At 43.5% G+C, this 27,064-nt stretch overlaps 1 protein-coding gene across 6 annotated transcripts in view; it reads left to right on the forward strand.

The window, feature by feature from the left end:
• cadm1a (cell adhesion molecule 1a) overlaps nucleotides 1-27,064 on the forward strand; it is a 1,471,967-nt gene that overhangs the window by 16,262 nt on the left and 1,428,641 nt on the right. The window contains exon 1 of one of the 6 annotated variants that reach the window (XM_034177826.1): nucleotides 19,516-19,660. The exons of the other annotated variants lie outside the window; for them this stretch is intronic. Within the exon in view, the coding sequence (XP_034033717.1) occupies nucleotides 19,588-19,660 (73 nt within the window). The 5' untranslated portion in view covers nucleotides 19,516-19,587. Of the gene's footprint in view, nucleotides 1-19,515; nucleotides 19,661-27,064 lie in introns of those variants that run through there. 6 annotated transcript variants of the gene reach the window in all.

Here is a 27,064-nt window from a genome sequence, read left to right on the forward strand (position 1 = left end):
TACATGTCAACCTATACGGATGGTCCGTAAATTATGCGGATTGTCCGAGTTTCATTGTCATGCAGACTGTACAAATAAAGTCTTACGGATATTCAGGGTTTGGTCTGCAACGGACTCTGTAATCCAGCCGTTTCTGCAGAGTGACTCCACTTTGATGCGTGAACCAAAATGAAGCAATGCTTCGATCCACTAGCTCGTTGGTTCTTTGATTTGCTGCTCTTCAGAAATGACAAGTCCACTTCTTAACCCCTCTCAAAGCCATTAAAATATCGTGAGTCACTTTTGTGTGGATTAAAGTCACTAACTGGGAATCTTGTCTTGTAGTCAAGAAGCGAGAATCGTCCTCTGTTCCGTTCACATAGCTCCAAATCCTGTGCTGCTCTCTGCATGAGACAGAGTCCGGTCGGAATTAAGAAACTTCAAAACGAATTGCCGCTTAAATAAAATGACACCTCTTTAAAACGTTGTATTACAGACAAAACTACAATTGACTAAAAAAATTTTTCTTTCCCTAATGAGATGTCCTGCATTCTTTATGAATAAACTGATGCTGACGTGAAGCACAGTCAGCTGCAAGAGCTCAGCTCAGATGTATGGAAAGACATTCATGCCAATAATGTCTGAAAGGAAATGCTTTTGACAAAAACTACAGATTTTGTTTATTCCTATTTATGTCCAGAGATCAAGGATCCACCATGAAGAGTTTATTATGTCCAAAGTTTAAGGATCCAGTGACCAATTTCATATTTATTTACTTTATTCAATTTATTTTTCATGATTTTATTAATGTATTTCCATTAGTGACAGACAGTTCTTGTTTCTGTAAAAAATAACTAGATTTGACACTTTCAGTTCGATAAAATTCAGCTTGATGCATGAATACTAGATCTCTAAAATTGTCTGGAATTCAACTGTGGAGGAAATACTAATGATCCTGACGTTAATGTCATTGTGGCAACTCATAATTTGTAAGGATTTTGTGTTGATTTTATGGATTTTCTCACTTGGTTATACAGGTGGACCCTCAAAGGTGTTGACATGTATGAAAACGAGCTGTAATTTTTGCAAGATACAACACAAATAAACCAACACTATAAGGCTTGCATTTCAATAGAAACTAATTTTTGTCTGTTTTGTGTAATTTGAAAGGCTGTACAGCTTTAAATGATGTATCAGCTTTAAATGTGGTGTATGTATGTAAAATATGTTGGTACCTTATGAAGTAAATACCATCTTAAATCTACTGTTGCTTACTTTGAAAAAAGAAAAAAGGAACCTGCATTTTTTTCCCCCTCCTAAATAACAGTTCTTTTGAAATACCACATTTTTCCGTATTATCCCCTTCATTTGTGAATCAGCAAATATTTAACACCTCATTAAAAATCAAGCTTTATTATCACAATTTTTTTTCTGAAAAATTGACACGTTTTAAAAAAAATAATCCACGTTATTTCAAGGATGCCAGAAGAGCTGTTATTGTAAAAAGTGCACGGTTGAACTGCAGTGTGCACGCTCTCCCCTGGGAGGTAGAGAACCGTCGTCCGTCCCTGCATTTGAATTTCCAGGAGATGATACTTTTGATTGCTCCCTTCCTCGCAGTCTGAGGCCTTCAATCTTCTCGCTCCATGGTGGAATCACAGGATGACATTTTGCGCCGTAATTGGGCCAATTTTCCTGTATTCATCGACACAATAGGGAGTTCAACAATGAATGAATAAAGAATCAATGCATATCATTTGTGCTTTCAACCATATAAACAATGCAGCTGGTGTTGTGTTGTAATCATTGGCGGGAAATGAATGTCTCTCCGAGTACAATGCAGGTACGCATCAGCCATCAGCACACAGCGGGCCTGACTGATCCCGATTCTCCCAACTTTTTACACAACACTCCAGCTTGTATTACATTCCGTGAATTTGTTGCTGATGAGACTGTTTAGGTGGTTCAAATGTGTGCCATGGAAGTGGATCACATTTTCCACACTGACTTCCTGCCCTTGTCTACACTGCTTTATCTCTGCTGTGGCTGATATTTTCTGCACTGACACAACAATGCTCCACAATATGCAGTTTTTCATTAAGGTTTGTCGGTTATCAGATCTTCCTGATTTGCAGTTGTGGTGAAACAAGATTGAGAGGCACTTTATTACGCCAAACATGTCCTTAGGGGAAGGCCGTGAAAAAGACCTCCTAATCAATGACCTCCAAAGTGTTTAAAACTATCTTAATCCAATTGTTTTTTTTTTCTTCTTGAACAGAAATTTCTTCTTTCTTACAAATATCCAATCCAACACTGCCCCTAGTAGAGCTTAAGTATCTTAGGGTCCTTGTTCATGAGTGGGGGGAAGTTGGGAGTGTGAGATCAATGGATGGATTGCGGTAGCTGTCGTGGTGAAGAAGGTTCTGAGCCGGAAAGTGAGGCTCTCAATTACCAGTCCGATTTATATTTTGTCCTCACCTATGGTCATGAGCTTTGGGTAAAGACTGAAACAATAAGATCGTGGATACAAGTGGCAGAAATGAGATTTGTCTGTCGGGTATCTGGACTTGCGCTCCTGGACAGGGTGAGAAGCTTGATTCTTCGGGAGGGACTCGGAGTAGAGCCGATGCTTTCTCGCCTCAAAAGGAGCCAGTTGAGGTGGTTTGGACACCTGCTGAGGATGCCCCATGGTCTCTCCCAAGAGAGGTCTTCAAGCCACATCCAAGCAGGAGGAGGCCCCCGGGAAGACCTAGAACATGCTGGAGAGATTACATTTCCCAGGTGGCTTGGGAAGGCCTTGGGATCCCCGGGAAGAGTTATAGAACTTGGCCATGGAGGGGAAGTGGGAATGAGCTGCATGCTCTTCTGCCACAGTGACCCAGACATAGATAAGTGACTGAAACATGAATGAACCATATCTATGTTAGGGAGTTTTATATGTATATGTGTATGTATATATATATATATATATATATATATATATATATATATATAATATATATTATATATGTGTATATGTATGTTATATATATATTATATATATGATATAGATATATATATATTATATATATAGTTTGTGAAGGGCAGAAGTGTGAGTTCCACCGCACTTCTTTGTCCTTCCTGGGGTTTATAATCGCCTCTAACTCCGCCCCGGATCCGGCCAAGGTTGCGGCGGTGAGAGATTGGCCCCAACCTACAAGCCGTAGGAAGCTGCAAACAGTTCCTCGGTTTTGCTAATTCTACAGGAGGTTCATCAAGGGCTATAGTCAGGTAGTTAGCCCATGACAGCCCATGACCTCTCCAAAAGTTCCCTTCACTGGTCGGATCGGTGCGAGGCGCGTTCAAGGAGTTGAAACGGCCTTCTCATCTGCACCAGTTCTGGTGCAGACCGATCTAGCGCCAGTTAGTGGTGAAGTGGATGCCTCGGACTCAGGGATAGGAGCGGTGCTCTCCCAGAGCGGGAAGACCGATAGGTCCTTCACCGTGTGCCTATTTTCTCGCGAGGTTGACCCCGCTGAACGGAACTATGACGTCGGCAATCGGGAACTCCTTGCTGTGAAAGAGGCCCTCGAAGAGTGGAGACATCTGTTGGAGGGAACAGCCGTGCCATTCACGGTTTTCATGACCATCGGAACCTGGAGTATATCAGGACCGGCAAGCGGCTGAACCCAGGCAAGCCCGCTGGTCACTGTTCTTTGGCCGTTTGACTTCGGATTCCTACCGTCCCGGGACCAAGAATCAGAGATCGGATGCATTGTCCCGGGTTGCACGAAGATGAGGTCAAAACGGAACCGTCGGATCCCCCGGATCCCATCATCCCGGAGTCCGCTATCGTGGCCGCCTCACCTGGGACGTGGAGAAAGACCGTCCGGGAGGCCCTGACCCACGTGTCCGGACCCCGGAAACGGACCAAAAAACAGGACTATACGTCCCACCAGAGGTAGGGCTGCAGTCCTGGACTTCTGTCACGGTTCTAAGCTCTCTGTCACCCAGGGGTGCGAAGGACCGTGGCAGTCGTCCGCAACGCTTCTGGTGGGCATCCCTGGAGGCCGACGTAGTTGAGGGGGGGGTCCTGTTGTGTGGGCCGCTGAAGAGGAGGTACTGCTGGCCCACCACCACCAGAGGGCGCCTGCCTGGAGTGCGGGCTCCAGGCACCAGAGGGCGCTGCCGCATCATGGGAGTAGCCTGGGTGACAGCTGTCACCCATCACCAGACACAGCTGTTCACTCAGCACAGAGGTATATCAGGAGGACGGGTCTCCACCTCAGTGCCGGATATCGCCTAAGACTAAGGTAGTATTCTCTGCATTTATATATCGCATAACCAGCTAACCCGTTAAACATTTCAGGACTGGTGACTACAGATAGCTTCATTGTTTGGATAAGTACTCACCTTCCTGCTGTTCTTTGACAAGAGGTGGAGGCGGCTTCTCCCCTCTCCGTTACTGGGTGCGGTCATCCACGCCTGTGTGTGTTGCTCTCTCTGCCACAGTACGGATCCGACGAGCGGAGGCAGTGGCCCTGGGAATGCGGGACTTGGCGGTTCCAGATTTCCAGGGTTCGGTGGCAGAGGAGATCTGGGTGGTTCCGGTTCGACGGAGACGGACGTCTCCTACCTTCGAGCCTGCAACACGACACCAGCGGATTCGCCCAAATTGGGTTTGTTATATTAATTGTGCTTGTTTCACAGAAGTAAATCTTGTTATTACCTTCTCCATTGTCCGTTCATTGCGCCCCTGTTGGGTCCGTGTTCCTACACTTTCAAACAGGGGTATGTTTACCACTGTGTACATCACCTTTCTTCTAACAAACACTCAATAAGCATTTGGGAATGGGACACTAATTGTTGAAGGTCTGTAGGTGGAATCTTTCCCATTCTTGCTGTATGTACGACTTCAGTTGTTCAACAGTCCGGGGTCTCCGCTGTCGTATTTTGCACTTCATAATGCGCCACGCATTTTCAATGGGAAACAGGTCTGGACTGCAGGCAGGCCAGTCTAGTAACACACTCTTTTACTACGAAGCCATGCTGTTGTAACATGCAGAATGTGGGGCATTGTCTTGCTGAAATAAGCAGGGACGTCCTGAAATAGACGTTGCTTGGATGGCAGCATGTGTTACTCCAAAACCTGGATGTACCTTTCGGCATTGATGGTGCCATCACAGATATGTAAGTTGCCATGCCATGGGCTCTAACACACCCTCTACCATCACAGATGCTGGCTTTTGAAACTTTGGATGGTAACAATCTGGATGGTCTTTTTCCTCTTTTGTGGAGGACACGACGTCCATGATTTCCAAAAACAATTTGAAGTGTGACTCATCAGACCACAGCACACTTTTCCACTTTGCATCTGTCCATTTCAAATAAGCTCAGGCCCAGAGAAGGCAGCAGCGTTTTGGAGTTGTTGATGTTGGCTTCACTTACATGGTAGAGTTTTAAACACTACCATGCACTGTAGATGTAGCAATGAACTGTGATAACTGACAAGCTTTTGAAGGTTCCTGATCCCACGCGGTAAGATCCTTTACACAGTTTATGTGGTTTTTAATGCAGTGCTGCCTGAGGGAATGAAGGTCACGGGCATCAATGTTGTTTTTTGGCCTTGCACTTACATGTAGAAAGTTTCCAGATTCTCTGATCTGTATATTATGGACGGTAGATGATGGAATCTCTAAATTCCTTGCAACTGAATGTTGAGAAACATTGCTCTATTTATTCATGCAGTTGTTCACAAGTGGTGATCCTCGGTCCATCTTTGCTTGTGAACAGCTGAGACTTTTGGGGATGCTCCTTTTATACCCAGATGAGTGTCCTCAGTTCCAATGCTTATTGAGTGTTGTTAGAAGAAAAGGGATGTAACACAGTGGTAAACATACCACTGCCCCAACGTTTTGAAATGTGTTGCACTCATCCATGTCAAAATGAAAATATTTGCACAAAACAATAATGTTTATCAGTTTGAACATTAAATCTATTGTCTTTGGGTGTATTCAATGAATATAGGTTGAAGAGGATTTGCAAATCATGTATCTGTTTTTATTACATTTATTCAATGTCCCAACTTCATTGGAATTGGTGTTGTAGATTGTGATATTTGAAGGGAGTGTTCCCACAGCAGTAACACAGATACAGAAGAGACACATAAATAACATAAACAAACACCATAACATCTATAAACCCAGAGAATATATTTACAAGAATTTTAGTCACAATATACAGAGTTATGTTACGATGTTAATGCTGTTCTCCATGTGCAGCAGTTAAAGTGCAGCATTATGAGCATTTCAATGCAGTCTCAACGTGACAATCTCACAGCACAAACCTCTTCGAAGTTTTGCGAGATTTTGCGGGATTTGAAACCTCAATAAGGCGAATGTGTGGCACTAAGTATTTCATACTGCCATGAACACTGCAGCCTATGGCAAAAGTGCTGAATCCACTAACAAAGAGAATTTTCAGTTTCGAATTGCCTTTTTTTTACAAATGAAAAAAATTACGTATTTACAAATACAGTTTTTTGTGAAAACCCAGAAACATGTTTCAGTAAGTTGTGTATGTTATACGGACAACGAACCACTCGTGTCGTCAGGAAACTAATTTGCTCATAATGCACTGAGGCAGTGTGTCCCGATGCTAAACCTTCAAAATTAGTGCATTACTTTAAAACTAAAACATATAGATGATATTTTCACTTTATAAAACAACAGACATGAAGTTAATTTAATAACTTATCCGGAATTAGTTTGTTTAAAATTTTAACCATAGGTCAAAGCTATCTGCCTGTGCATTACTTGGGGATATGCCAGTGAGTCTGTATGTTGTGAAGAAAATTAGATTTTTTTTTTTCTCCCTCATTCTTCTCTTGGGTAGTCAGCTATCCTCTGCCTGCAGAGGATAGAGCTGTACCTCTCATAGGTGTCTGTCTGCTACAAAGCATGCAACAGGCAGGCACTAAAATCTTTGATTTCAGGCTTCACAAATGTTTTAACTGTAAGCTTGATTCACTGTGCCTGCAAAAATATGTTAGTGGTCTAAACTTATTGGACCTAAATTTATCGGAAGCTAATTGGTCCGCTGATGGTTTTCAAGATATCTGAAAAGCTAATCCGCAAATGAAACATTAGATTTGATCATTAGTGGTTAGGGATTAGTGGAACTGTGCCCACCATGACCCTGCCCACACCCTATGACTGCTGGAATATGCTCCAGGGTGTGGTAGTCAAACAGGCCTGGGTCATAACTGGAAAACCAAATAGGTGACAGACAAAATATTTTAATGCTCAGGAAAGACATTGCAGTTAGGGTAATAGGCTAAAAAGTCAAGAGCAGGTGCCAAAGAGGCCAATTATAAATAACATGGAATCAAAATCCTTGAAACAGACCAGGAACCTGAGAGAAGATCACAATGGAATGCTTACTAGTACCAACTCACAGAGGAGTGCCTTAAAAAGACTGAGCACTGATATCCAAAGTGGTGCACCTGTTAGAGGAACATATGCGTTTTTATTAGTTTTATAGTTTTTATTTTTATTTGTTTTATTCTTTTACTTCTGTTTATTTATGTATTTGAATTTTTATTCATTTTTAATTATTTATTCAATTTTATGTTGACTTGTTTATGTAAGGCGCCTTTTGCTGTGATTTGGCGCATTATAAGCAAATTAAATTAAATTAAATTTTGGTTTTTGCATTATATCCTGAGTCCTGGCTACCTGCTGTTGGGGTTCAACTAAGCCTTCTTCCTGGCTTCCAAACGTAACACAGAACCAAGTATGCTTTACCCCCAAAGTCAAGTGCTCTTGAAGACTGTGTCATGGTTCCCGATCCCTGGTTTTGATTGTTTTGGCCCCTCTGTTGAGTTCTACATCGGCTGCTCCTTACCGCTCATCTGCACACCTGGAGTGTATGAGCAGCTAATGAGCCACAGACTATATAAACTCAGACTTTCTGATCAGTAGGCCGGATCTTGGTTGGTGTACCTTTGGGGCAGGTTCTTGACAGACTCTTCATGATCCGTTGACCCATGATCCAGACCGTTCCATGTGGACCAAGCTGATTGCTTCACTGTGACCTTGACCATGTCTTCCTGCCGCTCCCATGCACTAAGATGTAGGCGCTTCCGCAGCTAAACTCAAGGTACCGGCCGACTCTAAATTCCCATATCAGAGCAAACTGTCTTCTTGGTGTTCCAGACGCTTTCCTAAGTGAATCCAAGCTACCCTGGTTCCTGGCTCCTGGATCCCTGCACAGCAAGTCACTTGGAACTCCTGGCTCTCAGCTCAGAGCGTGGCTCTGCTTCACGCTAGTGAAGTTCCTTTTTGTCTCAGTGGAATCCCATTCTCACTCGTTCCTGTCATTGACTGTGCTAAGATGAAAGAACTGTTCCAAGAACTCTTCCTAAGAACTGCATGAACTCTGACATTGAACTGCGAAGAGCCCAGCTGTCTAAGTCCTGCTTAATTGGAACTGCGTCACAACACGCAGGATTTGACCTCTGACCTCTGGAGACCATTAATGAACTGTGAACTCTTTCTGAACAGTAAACCTTATTTCGTAAAGGAGAACATTATTCCTGAACTGTGAACAACCCTATTTTAAGCCTTCTGTGAACTGTGACTGTTTAAGGCTTCCAGCTTACGAGTGCATTGACTCATCATCACCTGTGTCTTCATTTCCCTTAGTTCCTGGTCTCTGAGTCATGCGATCCATCTGGTCCTGGTCCCTGAACCTCTACTTTCAGTTCCTTCAAGACTGGCTCGGGATACTGCAACTCCATTTTCACCTCCAGGAGGCAGGCCAACTCTACATTCTGCAGGCACCCTCAGCGCATCTAATTATTTTGTCCTTACATAAATATCTTCCATCCATCCATCCATTGTCTTCCGCTTTATCCGGAGTTGGGTCGCGGGGGCAGCCTCAAGCAAAGCCGCCCAGACCTCCCGATCAACACACACCTCCCCAGATGCTCCGGGGAGCCCCAAGGCCTTCCCAAGCCAGCTGAGAGACGTGTCCCTCCAGCGTGTCCTGCGTCTTCCCCGGGGCCTCCTCCTGATGGGACATGCCCGGAACACCTCTCCAGTGAGGTGTCCAGGGGGCATCCGGAAAAAGATGCCCGAGCCACCTCAACTGGCTCCTTTCGACATGGAGGAGCAGCGGCTCGACTCCGAGCTCTCCGAGTGACGAGCTCCTCACCCTATCTCTAAGGGAGCGCCCAGCCACCCTGCGGAGGAAACTCATCTCGGCCGCTTGTACTTGCGATCTCCTTCTTTCTTTCTGGTAATCATCGGGATCAAATCCACTTTTTCGTTGTTCCTTCCACATCACCCTTAGTTCTTGGGCACCCTGGGTAGTCAAGCACAACCCCCAAGGACTGGCCGTCCGGGGCAGTTCAGCAACTCCACACTGGGAGACCAGTCCAAAATCGGTCCCTGTCTCCTGAGTGGCTCCTTGCTCTCCTGAGCCCCATGACTTCCATGGGTTCATAGCATCTCCTAGCGTATAATCCGGTCTCCTCCAAGGTTACAGCTGTTACTGACTGGCCGTTCCATCAAACTCACAAACAAGTGCAACAGTTTCTTGAGTTTGCTAATTTATCTACAGCTAATCTGCGGTTACAGTCAGATCGCAGCTCTCTCACGCATTAACTTTGCCCAAGGTCACATTCCACTGGATCCACGAGCTGACACTGCAATCCACACTCTGAAACGTCACGTCTCACAGCACCAATACTCACCCAACCTGACCCTGAGAGACAATTTATTGTTGAAATAGACACCTCTGAGTTAGGGTTAGAAGCAGTATTGTCCCCGAGAGCTGTGTAGGACAACAACAATGCACCCATGTTCAGTTTATTTGCAGTGCTTAACGCCCACGGAAACTGATTGTGATGTCGGCAACCGGGAATTGTTAGCAGTTAAAGAAGCCCTGCCAGATCCTCTGGCAGATCCCACGCAGCCGGGAAAGCAGGCCGACTGAGTGACTGTGAGGAGGAAGCGTAGCCCTAAACAGAAGCCCGTGTACACCACCAACCCGTTCACATTTCTAACCGTTTTTCCCCACTCGCGACACACCCGCGAGGATCAAACTCTGGTTATTGGCGACTCTGTTTTGAGAAATGTGAAGTTAGCGACACCAGCAACCATAGTCAATGTCTTCCGGGGGCCAGAGCAGGTGACATTGAAGGAAATTTGAAACTGCTGGCTAAGACTAAGCGTAAATTTGGTAAGATTGTAATTCACGTGGAGTAATGACACCGGTTACGCCAATCGAGGTCACTAAAATTAACATTGAATCGGTGTGTAACTTTGCAAAAACAATGTCGGACTCTGTAGTTTCTCTGGGCCCCTCCCCAATCGGACCGGAGGACATGTTAATAGCCGCATGTTCTCCTTGAATTGCTGGCTGTCTGAGTGGTGTCCAAAAAATGAGGTGGGCTTCATAGATAATTGGCAAAGCTTCTGGGGAAAACCTGGTCTTGTTAGGAGAGACGGCATCCATCCCACTTTGGATGGAGCAGCTCTCATTCTAGAAATCTGGCCAATTTTCTTAAATCCTCCAAACGTGACTATCCAGGGTTGGGACCAGGAAGCAGAGTTGTAGTCTTACACACCTCTCTGCAGCTTCTCTCCCCCTGCCATCCCCTCATTACCCATCCCGTAGAGACGGTGCCTGCTCCCAGACCACCAATAACCAGTAAAAATCTATTTAAGCATAAAAATTCAAAAAGAAAAAATAATATAGCACCTTCAACTGCACCACAGACTAAAACAGTTAAATGTGGTCTATTAAACATTAGGTCTCTCTTTCTAAGTCCCTGTTGGTAAATGACATAATAATTGATCAACATATTGATTTATTCTGCCTACAGAAACCTGGTTACAGCAGGATGAATATGTTAGTTTAAATGAGTCAACACCCCGAGTCACACTAACTGCCAGAATGCTCGTAGCACGGGCCGAGGCGGAGGATTAGCAGCAATCTTCCATTCCAGCTTATTATTAATCAAAAATCCAGACAGAGCTTTAATTCATTTGAAAGCTTGACTCTTAGTCTTGTCCATCCAAATTGGAAGTCCCAAAAACCAGTTTTATTTGTTATTATCTATCGTCCACCTGGTCGTTACTGTGAGTTTCTCTGTGAATTTTCAGACCTTTTGTCTGACTTAGTGCTTAGCTCAGATAAGATAATTATAGTGGGCGATTTTAACATCCACACAGATGCTGAGAATGACAGCCTCAACACTGCATATAATCTATTATTAGACTCAATTGGCTTTGCTCAAAAGTAAATGAGTCCACCCACCACTTTAATCATATCTTAGATCTTGTTCTGACTTATGGTATGGAAAATGAAGACTTAACAGTATTCCCTGAAAACCCCTTCTGTCTGATCATTTCTTAATAACATTTACATTACTCTGATGGACTACCCAGCAGGGGGAATAAGTTTCATTACACTAGAAGTCTTTCAGAAAGCGCTGTAACTAGGTTTAAGGATATGATTCCTTCTTTATGTTCTCTAATGCCATATACCAACACAGTGCAGAGTAGCTACCTAAACTCTGTAAGGAGTATCTCGTCAATAGTTTTACATCCTCATTGAAGACAACTTTGGATGCTGTAGCTCCTCTGAAAAGAGAGCTTTAAATCAGAAGTGTCTGACTCCGTGGTATAACTCACAAACTCACAGCTTAAAGCAGATAACCCGTAAGTTGGAGAGGAAATGGCGTCTCACTAATTTAGAAGATCTTCACTTAGCCTGGAAAAAGAGTCTGTTGCTCTATAAAAAAGCCCTCCGTAAAGCTAGGACATCTTCTACTCATCACTAACTGAAGAAAATAAGAACAACCCCAGGTTTCTTTTCAGCACTGTAGCCAGGCTGACAAAGAGTCAGAGCTCTATTGAGCTGTATTCCATTAACTTTAACTAGTAATGACTTCATGACTTTCTTTGCTAACAAATTTTAACTATTAGAGAAAAAATTACTCATAACCATCCCAAAGACGTATCTTATCTTTGGCTGCTTTCAGTGATGCCGGTATTTGGTTAGACTCTTTCTCTCCGATTGTTCTGTCTGAGTTATTTTCATTAGTTACTTCATCCAAACCATCAACATGTTTATTAGACCCCATTCCTACCAGGCTGCACAAGGAAACCCTACCATTATTTAATGCTTCGATCTTAAATATGATCAATCTATCTTTGTTAGTTGGCTATGTACCACAGGCTTTTAAGGTGGCAGTAATTAAACCATTACTTAAAAAGCCATCACTTGACCCAGCTATCTTAGCTAATTATAGGCCAATCTCCAACCTTCCTTTTCTCTCAAAATTCTTGAAAGGGTAGTTGTAAAACAGCTAACTGATCATCTGCAGAGGAATGGTCTATTTGAAGAGTTTCAGTCAGGTTTTAGAATTCATCATAGTACAGAAACAGCATTAGTGAAGGTTACAAATGATCTTCTTATGGCCTCGGACAGTGGACTCATCTCTGTGCTTGTTCTGTTAGACCTCAGTGCTGCTTTTGATACTGTTGACCATAAAATTTTATTACAGAGATTAGAGCATGCCATAGGTATTAAAGGCACTGCGCTGCGGTGGTTTGAATCATATTTGTCTAATAGATTACAATTTGTTCATGTAAATGGGGAATCTTCTTCACAGACTAAAGTTAATTATGGAGTTCCACAAGGTTCTGTGCTAGGACCAATTTTATTCACTTTATACATGCTTCCCAGGCAGTATTATTAGACGGTATTGCTTAAATTTTCATTGTTACGCAGATGATACCCAGCTTTATCTATCCATGAAGCCAGAGGACACACACCAATTAGCTAAACTGCAGGATTGTCTTACAGACATAAAGACATGGATGACCTCTAATTTCCTGCTTTTAAACTCAGATAAAACTGAAGTTATTGTACTTGGCCCCACAAATCTTAGAAACATGGTGTCTAACCAGATCCTTACTCTGGATGGCATTACCTGACCTCTAGTAATACTGTGAGAAATCTTGGAGTCATTTTTGATCAGGATATGTCATTCAAAGCGCATATTAAACAAATATGTAGGACTGCTTTTTTGCATTTACGCAATATCTCTAAAATCAGAAAGGTCTTGTCTCAGAGTGATGCTGAAAAACTAATTCATGCATTTATTTCCTCTAGGCTGGACTATTGTAATTCATTATTATCAGGTTGTCCTAAAAGTTCCCTTAAAGCCTTCAGTTAATTCAAAATGCTGCAGCTAGAGTACTGACGGGGACTAGAAGGAGAGAGCATATCTCACCCATATTGGCCTCTCTTCATTGGCTTCCTGTTAATTCTAGAATAGAATTTAAAATTCTTCTCTTACTTATAAGGTTTTGAATAATCAGGTCCCATCTTATCTTAGGGACCTCGTAGTACCATATCACCCCAATAGAGCGCTTCGCTCTCAGACTGCAGGCTTACTTGTAGTTCCTAGGGTTTGTAAGAGTAGAATGGGAGGCAGAGCCTTCAGCTTTCAGGCTCCTCTCCTGTGGAACCAGCTCCCAATTCAGATCAGGGAGACAGACACCCTCTCTACTTTTAAGATTAGGCTTAAAACTTTCCTTTTTGCTAAAGCTTATAGTTAGGTCTGGATCAGGTGACCCTAAACCATCCCTTAGTTATGCTGCTATAGACGTAGACTGCTGGGGGGTTCCCATGATGCACTGTTTCTTTCTCTTTTTGCTCTGTATGCACCACTCTGCATTTAATCATTAGTGATCGATCTCTGCTCCCCTCCACAGCATGTCTTTTTCCTGGTTCTCTCCCTCAGCCCCAACCAGTCCCAGCAGAAGACTGCCCCTCCCTGAGCCTGGTTCTGCTGGAGGTTTCTTCCTGTTAAAAGGGAGTTTTTCCTTCCCACTGTAGCCAAGTGCTTGCTCACAGGGGGTCGTTTTGACCGTTGGGGTTTTACATAATTGTTGTGTGGCCTTGCCTTGCAATGTGAAGCGCCTTGGGGCAACTGTTTGTTGTGATTTGGCGCTATATAAAAAAATTGATTGATTGATTGATTATAGGGACAAGGATGCTGAGGATGGAGCCACCAGACAGGAGTAGAAGATCAAACATCGGGTTTGTGGATGTCCTGAGGGAGAATATACAGGTTGTTTGTGTGAAAGTGGAAGATGCAGTGGACAGATGGAGATGGATCTCTGTGGTGTCAACCCTGAACTGAAGCAATCAAAAGAAGGAGATGATCAGTGAAGCATGATTTTGGGCCATATTGGTAAATATGGCCCATATAAAATAAAGTAGGCCTATCACTCTGATGTGATGACTTCATTTTAATTGTGTTGTGCTGAAAAGGGCGAAAAAGGAGAAGAATTCTAGGGGCCCAGAGAGGTTCCTACTACAATTATAACACTGAGAAAATAATATGGGGGGTGGCCCCTGGCAGTTGCTGCCTCTTGTTTGGTTCATTTACTTTTTCTTTACTCACACTTGTTCCCTGTGATTAGCAGAGCACACATCAGCATAATGGAGTCAGTCATTGAATCTCTGACTCATTGAGTTAGTCACTGACTGTATCTGCAAAATTTCCATCGGTGATTAAAAAAATACTACTGGCCATTAATCTTGGACATTTTGTATTGTGATAGCTATAAATGAAGACCAGTGAACTGTTTTTGGTCATGATGACATCTTTTAACATAAATTGCAGTTTGTGTTGACACAGTGGGCTTGTTCAGGCAGGAACACGTAAAGTAAACCTTTTGTTTTTTGACATTTTGGTATTAACCACAGGGTCCGAGTGACCCCTGTGACAACTGCTGCTTAAAGGAAATAATGGTACTTAACTTAAGTAGGAATTTTTCTGTACTCTTACCTAGTCGGCTGCACAGTGGTGCTCAGGTCCAGATTGGTGGTGGTTCATCATCTTCCATTGCTGTCAAAGGAGCTTGGAAAATATCAACAGCAGGATGCAGCAGCACTGCTGTTTGACCTGCAAATACCTGGAAGTGGCTAGATCTCACCGACTTTAGGTTTGGTCACCCCAGAGATATTACACTAACATTTGCAGGTCCAACATCTGGTCCATTTAAAAAAAAAAAAAAAAAACCTCAGCTGCCATCAGTTGTGAACATTTCCATTCCTCCATTGGTATGTAATCTGGACCAACTGCCTTTTCAGTTTTCATTCTCTTCATAGCTGCCCTCACTTCATTCTCACTAACCCACTGCACTTCCTGATTTGCTGTCTATATCATCCAGCCCTCTCTCTCTCTCTCTCTCTCTCTCTCTCTCTCTCTCATTTTTTTTCATTCATCAGCTCCTCAAAATACTCTCTCTATCTTCTCAATGCACTTTTCTCCCTTGTTAGCACATTACCATTTGCCTCATTTGTCAACCTGCTGCACATTTTTCTAGCTTGGACCCTTTGTCTGGTACAAGTCCTTTCCTCTTTCATAAGTATTCAACTTCATGTCCAGCTTGCCATATGCCTTTTCCTTAGCCTTTGACACTTTTCACTCCACGCTGAATCTTCTTGTTAATCCTGTCTACTTTTATCATCTCTCCAGCTATTCCAGTTCTTTTGTGCCAGTCTCTTCCTCCTTATACTTCTTTGCACATGTTCTTTCCACCACCAAGTGTCATTGTCTTCCTTCTCGATGTCCAGATGTCACACCCAGTCAGAGGTGTCAATCCGGCTTCAGAAAGTAAAAACCCTCCCATATGTTGTTTCTACCTGTGCAACTAAAACAGGTGATCTCAATAATTAGCTAATCCACCTGCCTGAATAGCTGAACTAATTATAATCACCTGGTTATTGGGAAGATGGAAAAACGTGGCTGGACTTTTACTTTCTGAAGCTGGATTTGACACCTCTGCACCCAGTACCTTCCTAATTCTCTCCCTCACCACAGCTCTCAGTCTCCTCTTTCTTCACCTCCAGCATCATCCTACAAACCACCATCTGATGCTGTCTAGCTACACCCTCCCCTGTCACCAACATACAGTCTCCAGTTTCTTTTTGGTTGGCATCTCCTTCACCTTCCTCCACTCTTATATGTCATCACCCTATGCTCCCCCCCCTTCTTAAAATATATATTCACAAAAGCCATTTTCATCATTTTTGCAAACTCTACCACCAGCTGCCCTTCTATATACCTTTTCTTAATGCCATATCTGCCATTACTTCCTCATGACCTCTGCTGATTTACTAACAGTGCACATTGAGGATTGCATCTTTCAAATGTGCAAAATCGTCCGTATTTTTCCATGTTGGTCTTTTCCTTCATGAAAATGCAATTTGAGGTTTGTCCACCCAAATTCTATTAACTGAGTGTCAGTCCGTGTGAGCATTTACCCCTGTCCACTGCCAGAAAAACAGTGCACCAGACCCTGTACAGACCCCCCTGAGGGTGGTGAGCCCATATGGTGATGCACCACGTTGTTTCTTCTGGCTGAGCCCAAACGAGTCCCACGACTGTAGACCTGGCCACCAGGCACTCACCTGTGAGCTCCGCCCAGGCCTGGCATCAGGTGGAGGTCTCAGTATCCCTAATCCAGGCGGGGTGACCCCAATCCAAGTTAGGAACTCGAAGTAGAGTTGCTACTTCTTTCATATTGAAAGGCGCCATCTGAGGTGGTTCGGGCACCAGGTAAGGATGCCCAACCCAGTCTCACTGCATGTCGTGATTCAGCAGCACACGTCATATTGTCATGAAAAGTGCAAAATTTTCATTATGGGAGCACAAATTTATTCTAATTCATTGCGTGGGGGTGCACGTAATTAAAAGTGCAGCGGGCGGGGGGGGGGGGGGTTGTCAGAGTGGTTATGGTTAGGATTAGGGGAAGGAGTAGGGTTAGGTTGTGGTTAGGGTTAGGATTGGGGGGTAGGAGTAAGGTTAGTAATAGTGAGTTAAAAAAAACAGTCACGAAAAACGTGAGACTTGGCTGGGATGCTCCCTGGTCGTCTCCCTAGAGAGGTCTTCAGGCATGTCCAGCTGGGAGGAGGCCCAGGGGAAGACCCAGGGACATGCTGGATGGATTATATTTTCCTCCTCTTCAAACGTTCTCTGCCTCTTATTATTAGTTGTGCAACAGCGGCTCAATTTTCTGTCAGCACCCTGCTGGACAACGGCACTGGTAGCGTCATGATTGTCCTGGCCTGCCAGGTCTTAACTGATTGGTATGGAAATTCGATTTGTGATCAGTGTGGTTCGACTGAGCAAATTTACACAAAATTTGTGCCCTTCCTGGCAATGCATTCATCCAGGCTTGGTATTGTCACCCCAAATTCAATGGCTACTGCACCCAATGTAGCTGAGATTTGAACAAATTAACAGTGAACGCCCCTTCCTCCTCCTATAGTCCTCAGTTATTGGGGATTGGAGCTGTCATTTAGGCTTACACCCCATGTAGCTGAGTTGAATGTGCATCTTTTTTTTTCACCAATGGATGAGTTACCTCAGTTCTATATACAGTTGTATGCAAAAGTTTAGGCACCCCTGATAATTTCCATGATTTTCCATTATAAATCATTGGTTGTCTGGATCAGAAATTTCAGTTAAAATATCACATAGCAGACGAACACACTGATATTTGAGAAATTAAATGAAGTTTCTAGTATTCACAGAAAAGTGTGCAATAATTATTTAACAAAATTAGGCAGGTGCATAAATTGCTCACCCTTGTCATTTTATTGATTTGAATACATTTAGCACTAATATTGGAAACACAGAATGGTTTATTAAGCTCATTGACCCTTGGCCTCCTTACACAGGTGAATCCAATCATGAGAAAGGGTATTTAAGGTGGTCATTTGCAAATGTTTCCCCTCTTTGCATCTCTTTGAATGGGTGGCAACATGGGACCCTCTAAACAACTCCAAATGACCTGAAAACAAAGATTGTCCAATATCTTGGTTTTAGGGGAAGGATACAAAATCTATCTCAGAGATTTCAGCTGTCAGTTTCCACTGTGAGGAACATAGTGAGGAAATGAAAGACCGCAGGCACAGTAGTAGTTAAGGCCTGAAGTGCAGACCAAGAAAAATCTCAGCTAAGCTGAAGCGAAGGATGGTGAGAACAGTCATAATCAACCTACAGACTTACTCCAAAGACTACAACATGATCTTGCTGCAGATAGTGTCTCTGTGCATTGTTAACCTATACAGCACACTTGCACAAAGAGATGCTGTATGATGCTGTAATGCAGAGGAAGCCTTTTCTTCGTACACTCCACAAACAGAGGCGCTTGAAGTATGCTAAGCACATTTAGACAAGCCAGCTTCATTTGGAACAAGGTGCTTTGGACTGATGAAACAAAAATTGAGTTATTTGGACATAACAAGGGGCAGTATGCATGGCTGAAACAGAACACAGCATTCCAAGAAAAACACTTGCTACCTACAGTAAATTTGAAGGTGGTTCCATCATGCTGTGTGGCTGTGTGGCCAGTGCAGGTACTGGGAATCTTGTTAAAGTTGAGGGTCACATGGATTCCAGTCAATATCATCAAATTCTTGAGAACAAAGTTCATAAATCACTGACAAAGCTGAAGTTGCGCCGGGGCTGGATTTTAACAAGATAACGACCTTAAACACTGCTCAAACTCTACTAAGGCATTCATGCAGAGGAACAAGTACAATGTTCTGGAATGGCCATCTCAGTCCCCAGAGCTGAATATTATTGAAAATCTGTGGTGTGATTTTAAGTGGGCTGTCCATGCTCAGTAACAACAAACCTGAGATGTTTTGTAAGAAGAAAGGTCCAAAATACCTTCAACCAACAATTTTTCTGTTGCGGTGCCCAAATTTATGCACCTGCCTAATTTTGTTTAAAGAATTATTGCACACTTTCTGTAAATCCTATAAACTTCATTTCACTTCTCAAATATGACTGTTTGTCTGCTATATGATATATTTAACTGAAATTGCTGATCCAAATAACCAGTGATTTATAAATGAAAATCATGGAAATCATCAGGGGTGCCCAAAGTTTTACATACAACTCTTTGCCCCTGTGCCCAATGGTGCCGGTGCCTATCCTTAGATTCTGTAGGACTCCCCCTGGATTGGATGTCAGTCCATCACAAGTTCCTACTCTAGCCAATGACTGGTTCCCATTTACAATTGGGTGGACTAGGATCTTGCAGATGAAGTGCCTAAGAACTCAACCATATAGGTATCCCACGTCCAGTCCCATTGAGCTCCCTGCTCTGCTCAGTGTGTGTATATGTTTTTGGGTACAAAGTCTGCATTAAGCACATACATTAACCAGGTATTTTAAAATCAAAGTTGTGCAATGTGACTCTTTTAAGAGTGTTGCAGCTTCACTGATGTTGGTGTGCAAAGAGCCCCTTCTCACTATTGGTGGTCAATAAGGAAACTGATGCTGCTACGCCCCCTGTAGGGCAATCAGAGCAATTTTTAAAATTGCCAAATTGGAATAATTGCTGCAAATGCCATTAAGAGTGTTGAGTAAAGTGCCCCCTCGTGGCGCAGTGAATGCGCATTGAAGTGTTTGGCGAAGTTTGCGCGCCGGTGATGCTGTGGCTGTGGACGCAGTGGGCTGCGTGCGTGTGAACGCGCTGGAGGTGAAGCAGCCTCTCTGCCATACTGAAGCAGGTGTCCAACATGGCGCACGATGGCAGCGGCTCTCTCGTCACTATTCTCTTTTATTTCGTCTTTCCAGCGGTTCTTCACAAAGGTAGGACTTCAGTTTGTCACTTTCCTGCCAGATTTCCACGCTGCATGGAACGGAGGAGTCCGATTGTGTCGCCGTGTTTGGTGCATTTGCTGGTCGCGGCGTTGGATGGATGATGTGTGAGTCGGGGGTAAAAAATATTGATGCTGTCCGTAAAGTTGAAATAAGAGCATAAAAGACTGGAATCGTGTACGTTTGGCATGTGCACGGTGTGAACATGAGTGCCGTCTGTGGTTTGCCCTGCAGGAGAGAGTACAGCTGACAAACGAGCGCTTGTTTGGTCTGAATTCAGCCTCGTTTACTTTTGCAACAGCGGAGTGAGAACCGCTGCAGCGAATCCGTTCAAAACTCGGCCAATTAAATGTGACGCTGCTGGGGCACAAATCATACAACCCTGTATGGTCGTTAACTACTTGGAAAGAAAATGTAGTTCATTTTGGTTAATTCGGCCAAGCAGTAGCTGAAGGAAAAAGCCTCTAATTTGCTCATAATGTCATTTTTTTTTTTTTAGTCTGCGGTCGCTGCCCGCCGGCTGGATTTCTTTGGAGATGATGAGAACGAAGTGGAAACTCGTCGTAAAGCGACAGTGTGCATAAAATAAGTGCCTCTCGGGGTTTATAATGTAAGCCGAATTGTAAGCACATTTTACTGGCATTGCATTCCTCTTAAAGTGCTTCATAGCATTTGTGCATGTTTGGTGGTGGGCGAGAGAACAATAAATCAGCAGGGTTTTCAATGGTGATTTGGTCTCGTGGTGTTGGGACTGTTTTCTCAGCGCGCATGAAAAACTGCGCTGGGGTGTAGTGAAGTGAATTAGATGGGCAACATAAAGCTGTGGTTGCGTTGTGACGCGATGCGGAACACGCACACGCGTGCAAGTGTTGGCTGGAGTGGGTTTTGGTGCGTGTTGCGCGCCGTCAGCAGAAAGTCGGCGTTTGTGCGAGTGTGCTGTGTAAAGTGCTCAAAGAGACCGTGCACGTTTTTATCTTTGCGCAGTGATGCATGAAGCATGCGTGCATGCATGCGTAGCGCGTGCACCCCCCCTCACTGCACGCACACGTGCAGTCCGCGTTGGAACGCGTTCACATTGTTATGTAAGTGGCCCTTGTGCCACATTTTCTGCATTAACGTCAATGGGAGCTGATTCAGTCGAAAGATGCCTTTGATGCTGTTGCGGGGAGGTAATAGTTAAAGCTGTGCAGGCTGGACAGAAGTTGTGGTGCTCTTTAGACGCTGCTGGTTTACCTTCGTTCGTGGAAACGGCTCCACTGATTTCAAACAAAGCTCAGCGCGCAATTGCGCAAAGCCTTTCAATTATTTACCTTCAGCACATAGTGCAGGCTCACATTGTGCAGAGCATTGCAGGATGTGTTTTCTCATTACAAACGCATGCAAGTAGCTGCAGCCAGCTTTGGAAATGCAGCTCCCCCTCCACTGTGAGTTCACCTCATGCTGTCATCAGATCACACAAGTGCTCCAAATGCAAGGGATTTCTGGCAAAGAATTCACAGCTGACTGCCTCCTCCTGTCTCAGTGGGCTCAGATCCACTGGACCTCCATGTCGAACATTGATCGGAGATGGAAAAAGGAGGCAGCTGAATACTATTTCACTGTCAGTAAGCACGTCCACACATACACACACACACTGACAGGCTGTGGAAAATTTAACAGCCTTTGTACTTCACAAAATCCTTTTGTGGATTCATAATCAGGAGTCATATTCTGATCACACCTCTGGCTTTCACTGTTAACTTTTGAATTTAAAATGCTTGCCTCCTGTGCCGGAATGATGTACAGAATCCGAAACACAGTCGCTCACAGATCCAAGAATTGACCACATGATATGCATTCAGAACCAGCTGGATGAGCTCAGTCCACATAAACACTGCAATTTAGCCTGTTTGCAAACAAAGTCTGTCTTCTTGGCTGTGTTCACATAAATGCTTGAAATGACCTGAATCACTTTATTTCTGTTCTATATATTTCTAGTTTGCATGTACAGATCAGACATTTTGGTGTAATGTGAACAATCAGGCTTTTCTTTCATACATGCTGTCAGATCTGGTTGAATCTGATCACTGGTCATGTAACCGATTTAGAAAATCATCCGATCTGTTCTCTTCTGCATAGCATGAATGTGCCTGTTTGACTCACTTTTATACCTTGTCCTTGATCTGATTCAGATGTGAAAAGTCATCCATGTGACAACTTATCAGATAGAGCTTACTGAGAAACATGATCAATACAAATTATAGCTGGTAAGAAAACAAACACACAAAAACCACAAAACAACAACAACAACAACAACAACAAAACATTCAGGTCATTTTTGCCTGCAGTATGAATGGTGTTGGTTGCTGGAGCACTCTGTGTTTAAGGCATAACAAAAATCTTCTCAAACAGCTATTCACAAATTTAAGAATGTGAGGATCCACTTTGAAATATGTTAATTTAGGTGAGACACATAGAGAAGAAAAATGCATCACTTCAATCCCATTTATTATCTCTGATTACATGTTAAAATATATAATTTAAGATACATTTTAATAATTTTTTTAAATAATTAATTCAAAATAAATGTTTTGGGTAACTCTCAACTTTATTAAAAACATTAAAATTTAATACTTTTTTAAATGTATTTTTAATGACCTCATGGTCCGCCTGCAGTACATTAGCAGCCCACACTTTGGGAACCCTGTTCTTGCACACCAGCGTGATACTTTTGCAAAACTGAGAACAGTTTCACTGTCATCTCTCAGCAGAATCTTGTTAATCTCTGTTTATCTTGCATATAAAAAGTTGAAACATTATGCAGATATGTATATGGATGTGTAAAGTAAAAAAAAGTGGTGTCATGTCAGCATTTAATCTTAAGCATTAATGTCACTGTTTTAATGCATTCATGCACGTCAGGTTGCCAGTGTTGATGCTTACGCCATCTTGATGCAAAATCAACAAGGCTGGATGGCAGTGGCGGCTGGTGAAAAAAAACCGTGGTGGGGCTGGTGTGCCAGTAGATTTTTCTGCCGAGTCCAGTACAGGCATTCAAATGAACAGTCGGAAAATTACGACAATTCCACAATAATCATTTCATGTCCTTCTCAAAATCAACATTTCACCATTTGACACCAATTACACACATAGTAAACCAAACTGTACTGCAGTACCTTTATCTTCAGCCAAACAGATCATGGGTTTCACAGTGACACTGACCTTAACAGAATAGAAAATATCTCCAAATTTAGACTTTCAAAATGTGGAATAATTCCTCATGAGACAAAAGAACATTATGTACATATGACAATGTTCACACCACCTTCCAAAAAAAGACAGAGAGAGATTGTGTGTGAATGAATGAGTGGGGGGGGTCTGAGGTGAGTGCTGGATTGAGTGATTGTATGAAGAGAGAGAGAGAATGTGTGTATGTGTGAGAGAGAGCGTGTGTGTGGTAAAATTAAAATTAGATCAGCACCTCTAAATCTGAGGCCATGGTTCTCAGCAGGAAACCGATGGATTGCCTACTCTGGGTAGGGAATACGGCCTTGCCCCAAGTGAAGGAGTTCAAGTACCTCAGGGTATTGTTCACGAGTGAGGGGACGATGAAGCGTGAGATTGGCTGGAGAATCGGTGCAGCAGGGGCAGTATTGCATTCGCTCTACTGTACTGTTGTGACGAAAAGGGAGCTGACCCAAAAGGCGAAGCTCTCAATCTACTGGTCAATCTTCATTCCTGTTCTCACCTATGGTCATGAGTGTTGGGTCATGAACGAAAGAACTAGATCACGGGTACAAGCGACCGAAATGGTCTTCCTCAGGAGGGTGGCTGGTGTCTCCCTTAGAGATAGGGTGAGAAGTTCGGTCTTCTGTGGGAGGCTCGGAGTAGAGTCGCTGCTCCTTCTCATTGAATGGAGCCAGCTGAGGTGGTTCTGGCATCTGGTAAGGATGCCTCCTGGGCACCTCCTAAGGGAGGTGTTCCAGGCACATCCATCTGGGAGGAGACACCGGGGAAGACCCAGGACTAGGTGGAGAGATTATATCTCCACACTGGCCTGGGAACGCCTTGGGATCCCCCAGTCAGTGGTGGTCAATGTGGCATGGGAAGGGGAAGTCTGGGGTCCCATGCTGGAGCTGTTGCCCCTGCGATCCAAACCCAGAAAAGCGGTTGAAGATGAGTGTTGAGTGAGTGAGTACTCATGATTTGACGCCACTGGATGAGATCTTGCGTGGAGCCCCAGATCGAGGGAGATTATCAATGGTCTTGTATGTCTTCCATTTTCTTACAATTGCTCCCACAGTTGATTTATTCACACCAACCTGCTTGACTATTGTAGATTCACTCTTCCCAGCCTCGTGCACATCCACAATTGTCTTCCTGGTGTCCTTCGACAGCTCTTTGGTCTTGGCCATGGTTGAGTTTTGGACTCTGACTGTTTGAGGCTGTGGACAGGAGTCTTTTATACAGTTAACAAGTTCAAACAGGTGCCATTAATACAGGTGGACAGAAGAACTTCTTAAAGAAGAAGTTACAGGTCTGTGAGAGCCAGAAATCTTGCTTGTTTGTGGGTGACCAAATACTTATTTCCACCACAATTTACAAATAAATTGTTTAAAAATCCTAAAATGTTGATTTCCTGGATTTTTTTTGTCATTTTGTCTCTCATAGTTGATGAATGATAAATTACAGACCTCTCTCGTCCTTCTAAGTAGGAGAACTTGCAAAATCAGGCGCTGACTAAATACTCTTGCCCCACTGTAACTGTAAAGAAGAAGCCACTGTTAGCAAGAATATTCAGTTCAGAGATGTCTGTTCATCAGACCGGGCATTTAAAAGAAAATCTGAATTCAGACAAAACCCTGAAAATATTCATCATTGTTACTTATAATTTTTTACCTGATGATCATTTATTTTCACACAATTTTCAGAACAAAATAACTTTTGATAAAGAAAAAATTCATGCTCAAAATGTACCAAACTGCCCCATTTTGTTTTCACTGCCTCGAGTTGCTGGTGTCGCAGACTGAACAGTCTGCCCCAAAAAATTAGTCCGCCCTGCCTCCAAGGCCCATTAGTCATTTTACAGCTCAGCTGCTTGTCTAAAACAGTCTCTTCACCCAAAGTGATTAAATGGATTAATGGGATTATTAACCACCAGATGACAAGGTAAAACATCTTGAATCATTCTAAAGTCAGTTTTAAGAAGAAACAAGGCTTTTTAAGCAGAAATGAGGCGATAATCTGTGAGACTTTGAAGTAACTGACACGCAGTGAACGCATCAGCTACCAGCTCATGTAGCCGCCATGCTCTGATCGCTTCCTTAATTGTCTTTTATGATGAAATAATGCTGAATTTTTGTGGAAATGATTGTTGTACAAAAGCTTCAGATATCTGTCGCTAAGACAGATGATGACTGGAGTGCACTTTAAAGCAGAAACAAGGTGATAATCCGTGAACTGCGGCTAATAACACATGCACAGTGTCATCATCTATCTCAGCGATAGATATCTGAAGCTTTTGTACAACAATCATTTCTGCATAAATTCAGCATCATTTCATCATAAAAGGTGGCAGAAGTGATTAGAGCGCCACGGCTAAACGAGCTGCTAGCTGATGCATTCAGTGCGCGTTGGACATTTCAAAGCCTTGCGGAATTTAGCCTCGTTTCTGCTTAAAACAGCCTTGTTTCTGCTTAAAACTGACTTTAGAATGATTTAAGAGGTTTTAGCTCTTTCATCTGATGGTTAATAATCCCATTAATCAATTTGATTGCTTTGCGTGAAGAGACTCCCTCTCAGACGTGCTGCTATGGTCTGAAATGACGCATGCGCAGATGCAAAAGGTGGACCAATTTTTAGGGGCAGACTGTTTGGTCTGCTACACCCAGACTTGGGGCTGGGCCTTGGGACTTGCATTTTCAGTACCTAGAGTGCTCCAGGACTCGGTGGCCAAGAATTCTAAAGTAAACTGTGGATGGTGGTTTTTCCAACTGCAAGTGTTTGAATTTGATCATTTAATTCCAGCCTTGACAGGAAGCCTCACGCAACGCCAAAGCAATGTGCTCAGAACTTAAAAGAAATTTCAAGCGCAAGCACTTTTGTTTTTTTATTTATTTCTAAAAATTTTCATTGTTATATTTCAGTATCTTTATAGTTCCACACATACGAGGTCTGTCCAAAAAGTAACAGACCTTTTTATTTTTTCCAAAAACTATATGGATTTGAATCATGTGTGATTGCATCAGCCAAGCTTGAACCTTCGTGCGCATGCGTGAGTTTTTTCACGCCTGTCGGTTGCGTCATTCGCCTGTGAGCAGTGGTCCACCCCCCTCGTCGGATTTTTATTGTGAGGAAAATGTCTGAACGATTTGGAGCTTTGCTGTATCAAATTTTTCCAGAAACTGTGAGAGACAGCCATGTGGACACCATTCGCTAAATTCAGATGGCTTTCAGGGACGATTTTATGGGGATCACACAGATTGAGGAGTGTTACAGCCATTTTAAAGACCGCCCACAGTGGCTGAGGGTGCGCTGCGTTCCGAACGAAAGAGAAGCGGAGGAATGCACCACCGTGCCGCGAAAGGCGCGAGACAAAACCACAGGAATTTGCGCATCGGGACGGAGCCGCTTGGCGCAAAGCAACGCCGTGATGAAGCCTCACAGGACATGTTCTGGTATGTCCAGCTAATCCACAATTTCTCGGATAGTCACACGACTGAAAAGCCACCGAAAGCCGTCTGAAAGCCGTCCTGTGAGACCAGCACGGAGGTGGTTTTGTGCCGCATTCCTCCGCTCCTCTTTCCATGACAAAACTCCTGTAACAGTGGAATGTGCCGAAAACGTCTTGATGTCCACGTCTTCTGCCATTTCTGTGGTAGTCAGACGACGTCCCGGATCAACACAGCGTTCAGTTTGGAAATGATCTGGTCGTTTCAGCCTGTCAATCGCCGCTCGGAACGCGGCACGCTCTCAGCCGCTGTGGGCGGTCTTTAAACCGGCTGTAACACTCCTCAGTCTGTGTGATCCCCATAAAATCGTCCCTGAAACCTATCTGAATTTAGCGAATGGTGTCCACCTGGCTGTCTCTCACAGTTTCTGGAAAAATTTGATGCAGCAAAGCTGCAAATCATTCAGCCATTTCCCTGACAATGAAAATCCGATGAGGGGGTGGACCAGTGCTCACACAAAGTCTGCCCACAGGCGAATGACACAACCGAGAGGCGTGAAAAAAGTCACGCATGCGCACGAAGGTTCAAGCTTGGCTGATGCAATCACATGTGATTCAAATCCATATAGTTTTTGAAAAAAATAAAAAGGTCCGTTACTTTTTGGACAGACCTCGTATTTTCTTATTCTTTTTCAGACTTATTCTTTTTTGTGTTAATCTTTCTGTTCCATACTGCTGTAGAAGAA

The sequence above is a fragment of the Thalassophryne amazonica genome, chromosome 9 (assembly GCF_902500255.1).
Source record: "Thalassophryne amazonica chromosome 9, fThaAma1.1, whole genome shotgun sequence".
Taxonomy (NCBI): Eukaryota; Metazoa; Chordata; class Actinopteri; order Batrachoidiformes; family Batrachoididae; genus Thalassophryne; species Thalassophryne amazonica.